This window comes from Ursus arctos, unplaced genomic scaffold (genome assembly GCF_023065955.2).
Source record: "Ursus arctos isolate Adak ecotype North America unplaced genomic scaffold, UrsArc2.0 scaffold_9, whole genome shotgun sequence".
NCBI classification, from domain to species: Eukaryota; Metazoa; Chordata; class Mammalia; order Carnivora; family Ursidae; genus Ursus; species Ursus arctos.
Window position 1 is genome coordinate 31615693 of NW_026623111.1, and position 19252 is coordinate 31634944.

Here is a 19252-nt window from a genome sequence, read left to right on the forward strand (position 1 = left end):
GGTCCTGGGATCAAGCCCCACATTGGGCTCCTTGCTCAGCAGGGAGTCTGCTTCTCCCTCTGCCCCTCCCCCTGTTCATGCTAGCATGTTCTCTCTTTGCTCTCTCTCTCTCTCTGAAATAAATAAATAAAATCTTAAATCTGTAGATTGCTTTGGGTAGTATGGACATTTTAAATTTGTTTTTCCAATCCATGGGCATGGCATATCTTTCCATTTGTTTGTGTCATCTTAGTTTCTTTCATCAATGTTCTGTAGTTTTCAGAGTACAGATCTTTTACCTCCTTGTTTATGTTTATTCCTAGATATTTTGTTATTTTCGATGCAGTTAAAAATGGGACTGTTTTCTTAATTTCTCTTTCCTGCCATTTCATTATTCATGTGAAGAAATGCAATATATTTCTGTATATTGATTTTTTTTAAAGATTTTATTTATTTATTTGACAGAGAGAGACACAGCCAGCAAGAGAGGGAACACAGGCAGGGGGAGTGGGAGAGGAAGAAGCAGGCTCCCAGCAGAGCAGGGAGCCCGGTGTGGGGCTCAATCCCAGGACCCTGGAATCATGCCCTGGGCCGAAGACAGATGCTTAACGACTGAGCCACCCTTCTGTATATTGATTTTGTATCCTGTGACCTTACTGAATTTATTTATTCTAATAGCTTTTTGGTGGAGTCTTTAGGTTTTTCTTTTTCTTTTTTAAGGTTTTATTTATTTGAGAAACAGACCAAAAGAATGTGAGCAGGAGAGGGGCAGAGGCAGAGGGAGAGGACAAGCAGATTCCCCACTGAGCGCAGAGCCCAACACAGGGCTCGATCCCAGGACCCCGAGATCATGACCCAAGCTGAATTCACACACCTAACCGACTGAGCCACCCAGGCATCCCGCTAGATTTTTATATATATAGTATCATGTCATCTGCAAATAGTGAAAATTTTACTTCTTCCTTCCAATTTGATTACCTGTTATTCCTTTCTCTTGTCTGATTGCTGTGGCTAGGACTTCTAGTACTATGTTGAATAAAAGTGGTGAGAGTGGAATCCTTTTCTTGTTTCTGATATTAGGGCAAAAGCTCTCAGTTTTTCACCATTTGTATCATGTTTGTTTTGGGTTTTTCATAGAGGCCTTTATTATGTTGAGTTATGTTCTCTCTAAACCTATTTTATTGAGGGTTTTCTTTAATGAATGGTTGTTGTACTTTGTCAGATGCTTTTTCTGCATCTATTGGGTTGATCATATGGTTTTTATCCTTTCTCTTAATGTGATGTATCATGTTGATTGATTTGCAAGTGTTGAACCACACTTGCATCCCAGGAATAAGGCCCACGAGATTGTGTTGAATCATTTTTGTGATGACTCAGTTTACTAATATTTTCCTGAGGATTGTTGTATCAATTTTTCCTCAGTATTGGCCATAGTTCTTTTTTTTGTTGTGTCTTTATCTTGTTTTGGTATCAGGGTAAAGCTGGCCTCATAGAATGAGTTTTTAAGCTTTCCTTCCTCTTCTATTTTTGGAATAGTTTGAGAGGAATAAGTATTAACTCTTTAAAGGTTTGATAAGTTTCACCTGTGAAGCTTTCTGGTCCTGGACTTTTGTTTGGAAGGTTTTGATTACTGATTCAATTTCATTGCTGGTAATTGGTCTGGTCAAATTTTCTACTTCTTCCTGATTAAGTTTTGGTAGGTTATGTGTTTCTAGGAATTTATTCATTGCTTCTACATTGTCCAGTTTGTTGACATATAATTTTTATAATTTTCTCTTGGGTGCCCAGGTGGCTCAGTCAGTTAAGCATTTGCCTTTGGCTCAGGTCATGATCCCAGGGTCCTGGGATTGAGCCCACATAGGGCTCCCCCTCTGCTTGTGCTCTCTCTCAAATAAATCTTAAAAAAATAATATTCTCTTAAATCATTTGTGGCATTGGTTATTTTTCCTCTTTTATTTCTGATTTTGTTTGAGTCTCTCTTTTTAAAATTGTTGTTACTGTTGTGTGTTTCTGTTTTGATGTGTCTGGCTAAGGGTTAATCACTTTTGTTGATTTTTTTAAAGATTTATTTATTTTAGAGGGAATGTGTGAGTGGGTCGAGAGGTGGAGGGAGAGGGAGAGAAGCAGACTTTCTACTGGTTTCAGGTTTTGTTCTGTTCTAGCTCCTTAGGTGTAAGTTTAGGTTGTTTATTTAAGTTTATTGTTTTTTTGTTTTTCGGGGTTTTTTGCTTCTTGAGGTAAGCGGGTAATGCTATAAACTTCCTTCCCTCTTAGAACAGCTTTTGCTGCATCCCGGAGATTTTGGACTGTTTCATTTTCATTTGTCTCCACATATTTTTTAATTTCCTTTTTGATTTCTTAGTTGACCTGTCTGTGTTTTATCCAGATTTTTTCTTGTGATAGATTTCTAGTTTCATAGCGTTAAGGACAGAAAAGATGCATGATATGACTTTAGTCTTTTTTAATTTGTCGAGACTTCTTTTGTGGCCCCACATGTGATCTGTTCTGGAGAATGTTTCATGTGTACTTGAATGTGTATTGTGCTGCTTTAGGATGGAATGTTCTGAATATGTTAGATCTATCTGTTCCAATGTGTCTTTCAAAGCCACTGTTTCCTTGTTGATTATCTGTTTGAATGATCTATCCATTGATGTAAGTGGGGTTTTAAAGCCCCCTACTATTATTGTATTACTATTGATAATTTCCTTTATGTTTGTTATTAACCACTTTATGTATTCGGGTGCATAAATACTTAAAATTGCTATATTCTTGTTGTATTTTCTTATGCTTATATAGTATTCTTCCTTGTCTCTTGTTACAGTCTTTGTTTTAAAGTCTATTTTGTCTTATATAAGTATTGCCACGCTGGCTTTCTTTTCACTTCTATTTGTATGATAAATGCTTTTCCGTCCCCTCATTTTCAATCTGCACATGTCTTTAGGTCTGAGATGAGTCATGCTCAACTGACTAAGCCACCCAGGCGCCCCAACGGTCTTGCTCTTTTATCCATTCCATCACCCTGTGTTTTTTATTGGAATATTTAGTCCATTTACATTCAAAGTTATTATTGATAGGTATTTATTTCCATTTTGTTACTTGTTTTATGGTTGTTTTTGTAGTTTTTGTCTGTACCATTCTCTTGCTCTCTCATGGCTTGCTGGCTTTCTTTAATGATATAGTTGGATTCCTTTCTTTTTATTTTTGCATATCTATTTCTGATATTTTATCTGTGGTTACCATTAGGTCTATATATAATATCTTATGCATATAGCAGTCTGTATTAAGTTGATGGTTGTTAAGTTTGAACCCATTCTAAAAGCACTAAATTTGTACTCCTCTTCCTTCCACCATGTTTTAGGTCTAAATTGTCATACTTTATATCCTATTATTTTGTGAACCCCTTGACTGATTTTTATAGAGTTACTTTTACTGTTTTTGTGCTTCCTACTTTTCTTACTCCTGCTTATGATCTTTCCTTTCCACTCAAAGAGTCCCCTTTAACATTTCTTGTAGGGCTGGTTTAGTGGTGATGAATACCTTTTAACTTTGGTTTGTGTGGAACTTTTTAAAAAGATTTTTAAATTATTTTTATTTTTAAGTAATCTCCATACCCAGCATGGGACCTGCACTTGCGACACTGAGATCAAGAGTCACACACTACCAATTTAGCCAGAGAGGCACCTCTGTCTGGGAAACTCTTTATATCTCCTTTATTTTGAATACCTTTGCTGGATTGAGTATTCTTGGTTGCAGATTTTTTTCTTTCAGTGCCTCAGATATATCATGCCACTACTCTCTGGCCTGCAAAGTTTATGCTGAAAAATCAGCTGATAGCCTTATGGATTTCCCTTGTTTGTATCTGTTTTCTTTTTTTCTTGCTGCTTTTAAAATTCTCTATCACTGCTTTTTGTCATTTCAATCCCTATGTATCTTGGTGTGGACCTCCTTGGGTTGATTTTGTTGGGGGCTCTCTGTGTCTTCTGGATCCATATTTCTGTTTCCTTCATCCTTTGGGAAGTTTTCAGCTATTATTTATTTCTTCAAGTAAATTTTCTGCACCCCTTTTCTTTCTCTCCTTCTTCTGGGATCCCTATAATGTGGATGTTATTATGCTTGATGGTGTTGCTGAGTTTCCTTACACATTTTCATTTCTTCTTATTTTTTCTCTCTCCTGTTTAACTCAATTGCTATCCATTATTCTGACCTCCAGGTTGCTGATCTGTTCTGCTTCCTGTAGCCTGTTTATCCCCTCTGTGCATTTTTGATGATTCTTTTTTTTTTTTTTTTTTTAATTTCAGAGAGCATGCACAAGCATGTGTGGGGGGAGGGGTAGAAGGAGAAGCAGACTCCCTGTTGAGCAGAGGGCACTGTGTGGTGCATGATCCCAGGAACCTGGGATCATGACCTGAGCCGAAGGCAGATGCTTAACTGACTGAACCACCCAGGTGCCCCCCCCTTATTTTTTTTACTCTTTCTTTCTTTCTTTCTTTCTTTCTTTCTTTCTTTCTTTCTTTCTTTCTTTCTTTCTTTTTCTTTCTAATAATTTCTACATCCAGTGTGAGGCTAAAACTCACAACCCTGAGTTCAAGAGTCATATGCTCTACCAACTGAGCCAGCCCGGTGCCCTCTAGTGTATTTAAAATTTTAGTTATTGAGTTCTTCATCTCTGATTTTTTTTGGTAATGTTTTCTGTCTCTTAATATTGATGATTTCACTGAGGTCCTCCACTTTTTTCCCCCCCAGCACAGTGAGTATCTGATGAGCATTTCTTTAAATTCCATTTCATTTAGTTCTTGCTGTGATTTTGTCCTGTTCTTTCATTTGGGACATATTCCTCTGTCTCCTCATTTTGTCTGACTCTTTGTTTTTTTGTGTTAGGAAGGTCAGATATATTTCCTGCTCTTGGAAGTGGTGGCCTTATGAAGAGAGATCCTCTTGTGCCCTGTAGTGCATTGTCTCTTGTTCACCAGAACCTGGTGCTTCAATGGTGTCTCCTGTGTGTCGCATGCATCCTACTATTGTGGCTGCGCTGCATTTGCCTTCCGTCAAATTGCCTGCAATGGCTCTCTTTGCTTATTGTGGGCAAGGTTTGGTCCCTCTGTTGTTAGTGACTTAAGTTGAATCACATCAGGCAGTTTCCAGAGCTGCAGTAGCACCAAACTGCAGGGCACTCTTCCCTTGAGAAGCTTTAGTTGGTGGGTGGAGCATGCAGTCAGAACAGATGTTTGCTCCCAGCCCACTGCTGTGGCCACAGTCTAACTGGCATGGGTGATTATCTTCCCCTCTCCCCGGGGAGGGAGTCACTTTGGAGTGGTCCTGGTCCCTGTTGGGGCTGCTTGCACATTGCCAGGCCTGTGGCACCACTTTGGATGGATAACTGCCAAGGGCATGTTGGGGGGCAGATTGGCAGGAGAATGTGGGGGTGGGGCATATTGTGCCAGCAAGATCCTCATCAGTCTGCTGCAAGAGGGGCCTTACAGCTGCCTGGGAAAGCGGCATAGGCTGGGATGGAGGGGACACATCCACAGGGGGGTGGGGAATGTGCTGTTAACAAGCTAGGTGGAGAGTGTTCGTGCTGTGCTGGTTCCTATGGTGTCTGTGTGTCTAGGCTGTGCAGTGTCAGAGGAAAATGGCACCTGCCAGCTATGTTGTTCTTGGAGAAATCACCCAAAGATCCTTGTTTCTCCAGCACTTGCTATGAGATTAGTAAATAAATCTTCTGTATACCTCAGGCATTTCTCAAACTCCTGCTGCTGTGCTTTATCTCAGTGGGGCTGTTGGTTGTGTTGTCTCTTCAAGGGTTTAGGACTCAGTTTCTTTTCTCTCTCCTGTCTCTCCCAGAGCCAAACCCAGTGATTTGAAAGTTCGGATTGTTAAGCCCCACTGATTGTAAGAACTCGAAGTTAGGCCCCTATGGTTTTCAAAGCCAAACGTTATAGGGATTCGTCTTCCAAGTGCGGGTTTCTTGTGCATGGCATGCCTGATGCGGTGGGGTCTGCTCCTGTCCACTCTCCATTGTTCATGGAGTCCCTCCCTCCCACAAACAAGCCTGTGGGTCCATTTGGCTCCTGACTCTGTCTCCACCCTCCCTACTGTCTTTGATGTAGCCTCTTATCTACATTTAGCTTATAGAATGTGTTCTGCCAGTCTTCAGGTCATTTTCTGGGTTATTTACACTGATGTGGGTGTTATCTAGGTGTATCTGTGGGACGAGGTGAGTTTAGGATCCTTGTACTCTGCCTTCTTCCCTGAAGTTCTCTCGCAATTTCTGGTTTTTAAGCCTTAAGTTCTTCAAATTTATTAATGGTATTGTCAAAATTTTTTTATATTCAAAAAAGACTATACCCAGATTTGTCATCTATCCTCACTCATAGTTGAGCAAAGAATACTATTTATTTTAATTTTGAAAAGTATTGCATGAATCAAGATCAACAAATTATGGGAAAAGTCTTAAGCATAAGTTTATGTGTGTCAGAATTTCATAAAAGTCCCATGTCACAATATATTCCAGAAATTGCAATATTGTTAGTGTTTTTGCTTTTCAGGATTGATTCTAGCAATTTCAATAGAGAACAATTCAAACACAAAAACTCCAAGTTGTCATAAAGAATGACGAGACTGATGTAACTGAGGTACAGTTCTTTGTCTGATTATTTTGAATCTAGGATCTTCTGTCTTCTGCCTTGAAGGTGAAGAAAGCTATAAAGAGAGTGATTACTACTAATCCACAAAGTCATTTTCTTTTTTCTTTCTTTTTTTTTTTTAAAGGTTTTATTTATTTATTTGACAGAGAGAGAGACAGCCAGCGAGAGAGGGAACACAAGCAGGGGGAGTGGGAGAGGAAGAAGCAGGCTCATAGCGGAAGAGCCTGATGTGGGGCTCGATCCCAGAACGCCGGGATCACGCCCTGAGCCGAAGGCAGATGCTTAATGACTGCACCACCCAGGCGCCCCAACACAAAGTCATTTTCTTGAACCCATCAGAGAATTGAAGTAACCAGATGGCCTGAAATCTAAACAAAGGTGCCTCAGACACCAGGGGAGTTTTCATCTACTCATAGGTACTTTTACGTGGTCATTGATCAACACTCACAGGGACTACTGGGCACAGGTGGAGACCAGAGACAAGCCTTTCTTGGTAGTGCAGGCCTGGGGAGGTGAGCACGTGCTGCTGTGTCAAGGAAACCAAGACCTGCCTGGACTCTTCTTCCCTATGTAACAAAACTCATAGCTGCTGGGAAAGGAAAGCAACTCTTCACCCCGGAGTATAGGTGAAGATCAGATAAGGTTGGGGAAAGAAAAAAATCCCTGTCCCATTGGAGAAGGGGCAGAAAACCATGGGAGAGGTCAGGATCACAGAGGAAGCCCCATCCCTTAGATTGCTTTCTACCGGGGGATCCATTTTCTGGCGAGGCCTCTTTGCCTGGATTGCAGCTGGCCATCTTCTCACTCTGTCCTTACATGGCCTTTCCTCCATGTGTACAGCTGGAGAGAGTGCACACGTGAGTTCTCTGATATCTCATAAGGACAGGAACTCGTAAGAGAAGGAACTGATCAGTCATTGTGAATATGTTGGTCTCTTGTTTACACATAGTATTTTGTATCTTTGGTTGATAAAGTCAATTGTGGCCATGACCACAGTGGAGAAAATGGTTTCCAGACCTGCCTAGCTGAGAACCAGATTGACTCCAGCAAGTAATCCTGTGAGGAGTGGGTGTTTTGCCTGCAAATTCAGTTATAGTTAATAATGGTATTTTTGACATGATGTGGATTTGACAGTCTGGTACATAGGTGGATGCTGCATTGTTTTTCATAGTTAAAGATTTTTCGAAGATGTATCATTTATCTTTTTTTTTTTTCTTTTAAGTAATCTCTACTCCCAGGGCACCTGGGTGGCGCAGTCGTTAAGCGTCTGCCTTCGGCTCAGGGCGTGATCCCGGCATTCTGGGATCAAGCCCCACATCAGGCTCCTTGGCTGGGAGCCTGCTTCTTCCTCTCCCACTTCCCCTGCTTGTGTTCCCTCTCTTGCTGGCTGTCTCTCTCTGTCAAATAAATAAATAGAATCTTAAAAAAAAAAAGTAATCTCTACTCCCAGTGTGGGACTTGAACTTAAGACCCGGAGATCAAGAGTCGCATGCTCTACTGACTGAGCCAGCCAGGTGTCTCATTTATCTTAAGATTTATTGAGGTATAACTTACCATAAAATATAATTCAGTGGTTTTTAGTAAATTTATTCAGTTGTGTGACAATCACTGCAATCAAGTTTTAGAACATTTCCATCACTCTGATAAGATCCCATGAGCCCATTTAGAGTTTATCCCTGCTCTTAGCCCTCGCCAACCACTATTCTACTTTATATCTCTATAGATTGGGCTTCTCTGGGTATTTCATATACATGGAAGCCTATAATATGTAGTTCTTTGTGTCTGGCTTTTTTCACTTAGCCTAATGCTTCTGGGATTTATTGATGTTGTAGCATGATTAGTATTTCCTTCCTTTTTATTGCTTAGTATTCCATTGTATATACACATCACCACCCCGTTGCTGTCTCATTGCTGCTGTGAGGTACTGAACCCAAGCCTTCCAGGGTTCCTGCCTGAATTCACAGAGCAAGTGTCTTCTTTGCATCTCAGCAATCCGTACTCTCAATGATTCAGCTTTCATAGGGGCAGAGGTTCTAGTTGCAATGCCAGCCCTTTCTGAGCCTCTTTGCTCAACTATTATTGTTGAAAAATACTGATCACAAGCAAGGATATTAAACTGGACATGAACTCAGGCAGAAATCTTTCTAATCTGTTCCTTCCCACATTCAAACCTTATTCTCCCCAAAGCCAAATGGCAATGAAGGCCGTGTTTGCACAATGGCTTTCTTCTTGTCCCTGCTAATTATTATGGAATATTAATAATGCCTTCATCCTTCCGTAGGAATTCTAATGTTTAGCTGTTCTCACCCTCAAAACACAATGCCAAAATTATCAGTAGAATAGAAATGCCTCAGTGAAGATCAGGTCTTTGGACAACAAACACTTTGCTGCTATTTATGTTGCTATTGTCACAAAAAGGCAGAATCATCAGACTGGAGATGATATAATATTTGGTTCATAAAATATTTGTGAAAGTTTTCCCTGAATTAGCTTTGGAGACTGGGACCTGTTGACCGTCACAGCATGGTGGATGCCTTGTGATCAAGAGAAGATCCTAGTTGCATGTATGTGTGGAGAGAGAGAAAGGCCGTGGGATCTGTCTAGTTTTGATCCCAGTGAGCTCTGACTTCTAAAAAAGAGGCAGGCCCTTCTGTTTGTAATTCTGAGTCCATGGGCAGACCAAGCTGGGCCTGTTCTACATAGGACATTTAAAAGAACCGCTGTACAATGGTTACAAGTTAAGTGGCTTGAGGGGTACCAGCCTTCTGCCTTTCAGTTCTTAGCCTGAGGTAGGTTGTGAAGGGGCAGGTTCCTCTTGTGTTCTGAAGCTGGCCTGTCTCTTGGAAGGGTACACTCCATTGTAAGCCAGGGGACACCAGATAGCCAAACTGCCATACCTTTTAGAGGAAAATGTTCTCAGGCACTTTTTTGGGATGAGGGTGTATGGCCATCAGGGGTGAGTCTCGTCTAAAAGGCTGAGAACAAAACTAAAAGAGGTGCTTCAAGGGGACACTGCCTGGGTCTCCCCAGAATTTAGAGCACAGTAAGGCCCTACGGTTACACAGAGTTTGTCCAAAGAAGCTACAGAAATTGTCAGCACACCCAAATTTGTGCTTGGGGAGGGCATGCACTCAGGACAGCGGGTGAGCAAGGTTTGGGGGCTAGGACAAGGTCTTCCAGTTTTCAGAGGAGTAATCCTTCATGCGTAGGAAGTGCTCAGGCAGTTTGCCCTGGTGAACTAGCAGACTTCTTTCTGGTCCTTCCCTGGCTGCAGTTTGTCCTTCCTTGTGGTCACCTTTGCTCAGAAGGTCCTCAACCTCCTGCATCAGATCCAGCTCATTGTGAGGCACAGGCTTGCTCAGCGCAGTACTTTTTTCAGAAACTGCATCTCCTCTTACAGTTCTCAAGAGTTGTATTGTATTTCTCTATATAGAAAAGGTAGGTTTCATTTCTATAGGATCTATCAGGGCTTTGAAGTCCAGACAATGTATCACCTGATACAGTCGTATCTGCCTGTGTTGTGCCATTTGCTTTGTATTGCTAGTCCTTCTAAGGCCCCAAACTAGCGTTTTTAGTGTCAGCCCCTGGCATTGTGCCTAGTCTGTACAGATTACATAAATACCTGTAATGAGGAAAATCGCTACCCCTTACTCTTCAGTTTTTACTGGCTTTCCGTAGACTTGGACCTTGCTCCTTACATGCATAAATGACCTCCGATTGATTGCTTTCCAAGCTTCTCGCAGAATTTGATACAGTGCTATTCCTAAAAGGAATGGATTTTATTCAGAATACATGGTCTTTGCTAGAGAACAGGAGTAACTAGAGAACAAGGGGAAGGAAACTGCCTTTAGCTGGCAATCAGCATCAATAAATGTTATTTGAGAAATACCCCAAAATTGAAATCCTGATCACCACCCTGGCCCAGATTCCTTAGAAATGGGACCCACATGTTCCTATTGGCCTTTCATCTCTTTTTTGAGAGTGTGAGCGCACAAGCTGGGGGAGGGGCAGAGGGAGGAGAAGCAGACTCCCCCACTAAGCACAGGGAGCCTGATGTGGGGCTGAATCCCAGGACCCCAAGATCATGACCTGAGCTCAAGTCAGATGCTTAACTGACTGAGCCACCCAGGTGTCCCCATTGGCCTTTCAAATAAGACACAAAATGAAGTAAAGAAGGTTTATTACTCTTACGGAAGTGAAAATTTACAGCTCTGGTTTACAGGCTGAGAAGGTATGTGATTTTGCACATTCATTTCCATTGTTCTACACTGTTGCTGGCTTATGGCCAACTTTTACTTCTTGTGAGCAATGCCATGATTATATTGAGGCAGGCTGCAAAGCTTGTCAGACTGTTGGAGACTTGTTGGTCTCCAGTGGTTTCTATGAACAGTTTATCCATGTGAATAGTGCAGTTAGAAAAGTCGTGACAATACAAATATCAAGGTGTAGAATGGTAATCCCATTGAGGGTAAAATACAGAACCAGGCAGGATAGCTAGCTTTATTTCGTATTCAGCTCATTTCTTATTCCGGATACATGCAATCTGCTTGCTGTCCATCAGTTTTTAAACTAAATGCGCATGTCCAAAATTTGCAGTAAATAGATGTATCAAAATATAAATGAAAGGCCACTTTTAAGTTGTTGGGTTAAAAAGCAACTTCTAAAGTTTCCCAAATGTTTACCAGAATTTATTGTCTATTATGTTCTCCCTGTCACTGTAGGTCAGATCAGAGTTAGTAGCCAGGAAGTTTGAAGGTTTGATTTTTTGATTTATGATTACATTTGATTTCTTATAAGGATATGCAGACTCCAGAATCCAAAGAGAAAATATGCAGATATTTTATCAGCTTGTGACATACCAGGGGGTACATGAATATTCAGGGTTCCACACTACTATATAATGCTGCATTTCTTGGTTTTATTTGAAACAATGCATATTTTTAGCATTTTATGGTAGGATTTTACACTCATCATTTACACAAATTACAAGGTTCTGCTTCAAGTTTTTAAAAAATTTTTTAAAAATTCAGCCCATGTGCAGCACAAGAATATGCAAAACTACTTTACATTATACACACTTTTTATCAAAGGAGATACAAAATTCTGGCTTGTAGTTTTAGACAAATACAAGAAGCTTCAAACTAGACACAAAGGGTTAACATTAATTCTCAAATATAAGTCTGCACTTTGTGTTGTATTTCTCTGAGATGTGAATATCAAATTCCTAAGGGATTTAACTTTTTCCTTTTTTCAAAGGAAAACTGACAAATGTCCCTTAAATCCCTCCCCATCATCTCAAATCTTTTTCTCCTATTCCCTTCCCTTAGTGCCAGAGGCTTGCATCATATTATGAAACCAGGGGGGCCATTTACATACACCTGTGGACCAGATCCTTTTAGCTAAACTCCTCTCCTGCAAAAAATCGAAGCAGCCACAAACAGATGCAAATGGTTCTGCTACATTATGTTGTAAATATGACTTAACACCAGGTAATCTAGCTGAGTAATCAAAAGGAGTTGAAAAAGGTCCCTACCAGTGTGCTTTTTAATTGGTGACAGATCAGTGGCCTTAAGAATCAAGTTGTTTGATGCTAAGAGCACTTTAAAAATCTTTCTAAATATACATGTCCACTGTTTGCTTGAGGGACTTCTCTGATGCTTCTGCATAGATATTCTTTTTCAGTATGTTGGAGGCAATATTTTATACTTTCCTTCTAAAGGGTAATGAAGAGGCAATAAGAGTGAGGGCTTTTCCTGCCCTTTTAAAAGGTATTGTTTTCTATCACTTGTATCCACTGTTCCCTAACCATCATCCAATACTTAAATGTGTGTACATGCATATTTGAAAGAATTACCCATCTTTCACTGAGTCAATATACAGCCAACTCTTGATTATCTATGAGATACGTGACATTTACTGGCAAATTTCACATTCAACATAATCATTCTTTTTTGACGTAGCTCACGTTCGCTGTTTTATATCCATTGTAGACTACAGCCTCTCAACACCAAGTTCTAATGCAAGTGTCATTTATGTCTTCTGACCCTCACTGGGAATGTGCAAGGCAACTGAGTGAGCACATTCAGTTAGGGCTTCGGGAAAGAGCGTCAAGTACGGCATGGGGGGCAGCTACAACTCTGATCACGAGGAAGGACAAATTTCAAGTTCCTCCTGAATTAGCTCTTGCAAAATACTTGCTTTCATTAAGTCTGTGATTTAAATTATGACTGCAAAACTCAAAACCTGAGGCATAGTCACTATTTTATATAGATAATGGAGAGTTGACTGTAATCATGTTATGACTTTAGCCCTTTCACATAAAAAGAAACTCACAAGAAAACATAATATGATAAAGAGATTAAAAAAGACTACCATATGACATCTAGAAGCATTTATTTTATGCAAAAAACTTAAATATGATTATGTGTACACAAAAAGTGCACACATTACCTATGCTGAACAATGCCAAGAAACAATATATTGATGCAACAGTTGTCTTCTAAAATAAACATAAAAACTGAGCCCAGACTGGCAGACAAAAGCAATATACTTATTTCCCAACAGCACAATGCTGAAGATTGATAGCAATCCTAAACACCTCCAACTTTCCTTACAAAGCTGCCAAAGTCCGACTATTTAAAAAAAATTGACTTTTTCTTTACATCAATAATAAAAATCTGGTGACAAACATTATAAAACCAAATGCTGGGCAGTCTTTACTCCTTTAAAATTCCAAATATTCCAACATAATCACAGGAGTAAAAACCATTTTAAAGTGATATGCTTTATGAAACAAACAACAATATGTACATTTATTGCAAATTATATTAAACTAAAATGGAGGGGAAATCAAAATATGAAGTGATATGAAATCAATAATAATTTTAATTATTTTCTCACTCTGATAAAAATCAGAAAGCAACATTTATAAAATTGCCACCACATCACTTTTCATAGCAGGGAACTGAAATCTGTACATCTCATTTTTGCAGAAAAGTAGGCAGGCAGAAAGAATTATACATAAAAGTTTCCAAAAGGAAAAACAAAGAAATATTTAATCTGATCTCTTTTCTTCTAAAAAATTAATTCAGTAGACTTCTATTTTTTTTTTTCTTTTCTGTTTAACACGGGAATTCCTGGCTCTAAAATTGATGAATTTTCAGTGTCAGTGTAAGGACATCCTGTTACTTTCTTTAAAATAAAAACTGCAGCATGGAAATTAATGGTGTATTATGCTTTTTTAAACTCCAGATATGCAGGAACTGGAACCAAGTGTTAAGCAATTTGCTTAATTATTGACTCTTCATAAGAAAAGTCTAGGGGAGGGTAGAATAGAGTTGCTTTTAGCCTCTCTCTCAAGAGTTTCTGCTGTACATTTCCATCAAAGGACTTGTGGTCATGTGAAAAGGAAGTAATAGTTTCTTTCAGTTTTCAAGGCAGAAAGTGTGTTCTGAAGTTAACTTCATTTTCTGTTCAGGGACATTGTGAATCCAAGTTTTTGCAGAAGCTGGAGCCTCCTTCTGTTTGGCTTTCATTTTCTCCCTTTGCAAATGAGTTTTCTTTTTACCTTGCAGAGGGGAGTAGAAGAAAGAAAAGTTAGAAAAGACATAAACGGGAAAACACACCAAACCAGAAGAATTACTTCATTTCTACAGTTATTATCTAAAAAATCTCAAGTTTATTTTTCACCTGAGACCTTGTTTTAAGTAATCTTTCTCTAAACTATATAAACACAAAATACCATGAAGAAGTTTTTACTTTCAACCACTAGGTGCTGCTACCCAATCAATGGCAGATCTGCTTATAATAATAAAAACAATAAAAGCTATTTATTTGAAATAACTGTAATCTGTCATTAGTATTATTTCAAAATGGTATTACAGAAAAAAAGTTACTGGGCACTATTTATAAGCAGCAAAAGAAGTTCTGACTTCTGAACTGGGTAAACATATTTTTTTAAGATTTTATTTATTTAATTGAGAGAGCCCAAGCAGAGGGAGGGGCAGTGGCAGAGGGAGAGGGAGAAGCCAACTCCCCACTGAGCATGGAACCTGATGTGGGGCTCGATCTCAGGACCCTGAGATCATGACCTGAGCCAAAGTCAGACACTCAACTGAGCCACCCAGGGGCTCCAAACACATACATTTTAGTATACTAAAAACAAAAAACAAAACAAAACAAAACACCCAAAAACCCACAAAAACACAAAAAAACAAACGAGGGAAATTTAGCTTAATTCCTTTAAAGAGGTTAGAGGAATCAAATCCCCACTGGTCCCATCTCCCTGCTAAGGAGAGACAGTCTCATCTCTGGAAGCATGAGCATGGGGGAACATGATCTCTCTTCTCTCACCTAAGTCCTCTTTGGGAGGAGGAAGAACCCATCTAATAGGGGAGGGGCAAGGGGGGTGGAGGAACTAAGCATGCTGGGCTTGTCCTCTCCTAGATTTGTTTTCTTTTGCCTCCAAAAGGGGCATTCAGGTCTGCCTGTGGTGGTTCAATTCAGAGGCAAGGCATTAGCAGCCACCTGGCCTGTCATTTCCACATTTTTCACCAGCCATATCAGCATTAAAACTGGGTCTCCTCTGCAACAGTTCCAAACTTGGGAGAAAGATAAGGGAGTTGTTTACTTGTATTCCACTACATATACATTTTATTAAAATGACAATGCTTAAAAAACAAGCTAAGTGATTAAGATTCTTACAGAGACTTAGTTTGTTATAATATATAAAACAGATTTAATAATGTGATATCAAAGAGTCCTCTAGAAGCTGCCTGCTGCACCTTCAGGCAGCTTCCCTTTATGAGCTCTGAGTCCTCAGTATCTTCCTGGCTGCTCTCACAGACTTTTAAATGATCCAGATCACTGGAAGAATTTCATGAACTTGATTCTATGTCCCAGAACCGTCATCGCACCCAAGCACCTGGCTTCTAAGAAATGTCATACTATTTTGATAAAAATTCACCTGTCACTGAAAAAGTATTCACATCAAAGTAATATATGGTTGCGTAACACATGAAGATACATACTTAGGGGTTACTATGATATTAAGATATGAACCCAGGTAATGACAGGAAACTTTCTCAATATACAGATATTTGGGCACAGAAGTAGGAAATTCTTTGCTTAAAAAAAAAAAATTCCAAGATTCTTGAATACTTCCACTAAGCATGCTAAGCAAAACATAGTCATCCAAAGATGGGAAAACTATAGTCTGTTTTCCTATAGATAATTTCTTTATATTTAGTTTCCCCAGAAGTCCCAAATTTAAGGACTGTTTCTCCACTGGTGTTTCCTGATAGTCTCTTCCTTGTGGAAGAATTTAGCCTTAAGTGTAAGAGGAACATACCGAAGAATCAGCAGACCTATAAAAATACATTTTCAATGCAAAATGTTTGGAATTGTTTGCCATCTGGATAATGGCTCAAAAACAAAGGAAAAACAAGTAAACTAAATAACTGAAATGATCTACCCTTCACCCAAAACTCAGAAAGCCAACATTAATTGTCCAGTTGTGAGATACTGTTTCCTGGCCATAATACACAAATTGCTAATTATTATAAATGTATAGGGTAAATTCCAGGAATTTTCTTGACGTAACAATTCCAAATATAGCCCAAAATACAGACAGGAACATTTACTGCAAAAATCCAGGGAGATCTAAAAATTCTATAGTTTACAAGTTAAAATGCTCAGCATCAACTCCCAGATTAAGAAATAAAATCTATGCCAGTAAATTTTTGTACATACCATACGTGTTTTGGATAAAATATCCATCCTTCAATTAGTAAATAAATTATACAAGTAGGAATCATACTAAAAGTAATTATTTACCTAACGCTTACCTTACCTCAGTAAGAGGACCTAGTAAGAGGAATTCTAAGGGGTTAGCACCTGCCACACATTGTAAGTGCTGGCTGTGGTATTAGAATAGCTCTAGAGGCTACCATTTACCAAGAGTCCTACCTAATAGCGCTGAAGGGTTAAACAAGGTAGCAGACATGAAGTATCTAGACTGGTTGGCATATACTAGGGTCCCCAAAACGCTTTTCATTAATAATATAACCACACAATGATAATACAAATATCAAGCAATAAGATTGGGTGAGTTTTCGAGCGGCGGTAGTAGCATAAGGTGTAGAGAGGAGATCGCATATTCAGAAGGACAAAGGAATAGATGGAGTAAAGAAGATTCGGGTAATGTCAAGGGGAGAGGGTCCTGTTGGATGTTACTGTGGAAACCTGGGACCAGAGCAAGAACAGACCATCTGAGTGAGAAATTAAGCAAGTGAAAGGCATGAAGAATAATGCAAGGTTGAGGAAGAGACTGAAGTGGCATGTGAAGTTAGAGAGCAGCGCCACAGAGAAGCGCTAGGGTACTGGGCCTTCCTTGTCGGAGTCTTGCATTCCAGCTTCAAGTCCGGGCGGCGAACTACTTTAGTGCAGCAGTTCAGACCTCACCTCACAAGGCAAGGCCTCTAGGCGAGGCTTTGAGTCTCCAGAGCAATAAGCAAGCTATCACCCTGGGGTCATCCCTCGCTCACAGATTTAGTGTTTGATGGCTCTCATGTCTGGCAACACTATTTCTTCTTCTAGTAATTAGCTGGTTGAAATTTTAATGACAACCTTAACAGGATGATTCAAAGTGCTGGATTAGCTCTATATTGAGAACTGTAATCATGTGGCTTTAATCTGTATGTGATCCTCACCAGGTCTCAGGAAAATACAGGTGGGATGTCAAATCAACCACAGGTAATACTTGCAGTTAGTAAGAAGTATGTTTATTTTTCCTTATTTTTTAGTAAACTCTATGCCCAATGTGGGGCCTGAACTCACGACCCCGAGATCCAGAGTGGCATGATCTACCGACCGAGCCAGCCAGACACCCCAATGAGAAGTAGGTTTAGAATCTTGTAGGAGGGTGGAAACTACGACATGTAATAAAAATAAAGCCGGTACCTTCAGGATTTTGACCATTTAACATTTCTCCTTAAGTTGAGATAGTTAAAATATCAGCCAAATCACAAATCAGGAACTTTTGTTTTGGTGTGTCTATTCCATCATTTGATGGTAAATACACATTATCTTTTACATCATTACACAATATCTTTTACATTTTAAGAGGAAAAACAAATAGAGTTCTGAATGTTCACAGTTTAAAAATGTTTAAAATACTGCATAAATTACTGGAGGAACGACCACACTGAGGTGCTTACTAAGGGATGCTCCTAGATTTGACATAGGTGCCTGGAGACAGTCTGTTCAGGTCTCCTTACCTCTAACATAGGGTTGTACTTGCTTCCTACTGACTGTTGGCAAGACAAAGGTTTAACAACCTTTCCCTATTATTACTATTATTTCTATTAATAAATATGCCAAGCACCACCCCAAATATCTTCCACACATTATTCTACCTAATTTTCATCAGCCTATGTTTTTTTTTTTTTTTTTTTTAAAGATTTTATTTATTTATTTGACACAGAGAGAGACAGCCAGCGAGAGAGGGAACACAGGCAGGGGGAGCAGGAGAGGAAGCAGCAGGCTCCCAGCGGAGGAGCCCGATGTGGGGCTCGATCCCAGGACTCCGGGATCATGCCCGGAGCCGAAGGCAGATGCTTAACGACTGCACCACCCAGGCGCCCCAGTCTGACAATGTTCTTAGCATGAGGTGCTTCGTTTAAGTGTGCCACTTTCAAGAATCTCTGATCTACTGATTGATTTATTCCTCTCTGATGCTAACATGCAGGGACTTCTGTTTGCGTGTACTCTGAAAGAGTTAAAAAAGATGACTATAGTTGGTTTGTTTGGCTTAACCTGTGGTTATTTTAAATAAAATAGCTTTAGGGGCGCCTGGCTGGCTCAGTTGAAGAGCATGCAACTCTTGACCTCAGGGTCTTAAGACTGAGCCCCATGACGGGTGTAGAGATTACTTAAATAAACTTAAAAATAACTAAATAAACTAGCTTTTCACATTAGAGTTAGAAAAATTAACAATGCGGGGCACCTGGGTAGCTCAGTGGTTAAGTGTCTGCCTTTGGCTCGGGTCATGATATCAGGGTCCTGGGATCGAGCCCCATATCGGGCTCCCCACTTCTCCCTCTCACCCTCACTCTCCTTCTTCCTCTGTGCTCTTTCACTCTAATAAGTAAATTAAATCTTAAAAAAAAAAATTAACTCAAATGTACTCCATTATGGAAACTATTACACATATCAACTACATTAGCTATTTACGATATACAAGAAAATAAAATATACAAGTATTTTCAGAGCACTCTCTACCAGTTTTGTGCACATGTATAATACCTTAGAATTAAGACTTAATTTTATCTTAAAATACAATATACAATGGCAGTTACAAACTCTGGAGAGACATTGCCTGGGTTTAATCCTGGCCCCACTATTTACATAAGCAGAGACCAAAAGCTACCCCTATACCTGGGTTTCTTTTCTTTGTAAGCTGGAAATAATGTTAGAACTTATTACCACAAAGAGGTGTTTTAAGGATTTAATAGGTTAACAAAGAGTTTAGAATTGAGCCTGGCTCATTATCAGTACTATATTAGTGTTAGAGATTATTATCCTATTTAGCAATTTTTTTGTTGTAGTAAAATTTATATGACCCGACATTT

General features: G+C 39.5%; 1 protein-coding gene across 2 annotated transcripts in view; it reads right to left on the bottom strand.

Annotated features, from left to right (window-relative positions):
• Positions 1–11521: 11521 nt before the first annotated feature.
• The window catches only part of PDS5A (PDS5 cohesin associated factor A), a 145488-nt gene continuing 137757 nt past the window's right edge, over positions 11522–19252 (bottom strand). For both annotated transcript variants that reach the window (XM_026508763.4, XM_026508765.4), the window contains exon 33: positions 11522–14190. In XM_026508763.4, the coding sequence (XP_026364548.1) occupies positions 14187–14190 (4 nt within the window). In that variant the 3' untranslated portion in view covers positions 11522–14186. The remainder of the gene's footprint in view (positions 14191–19252) is intronic.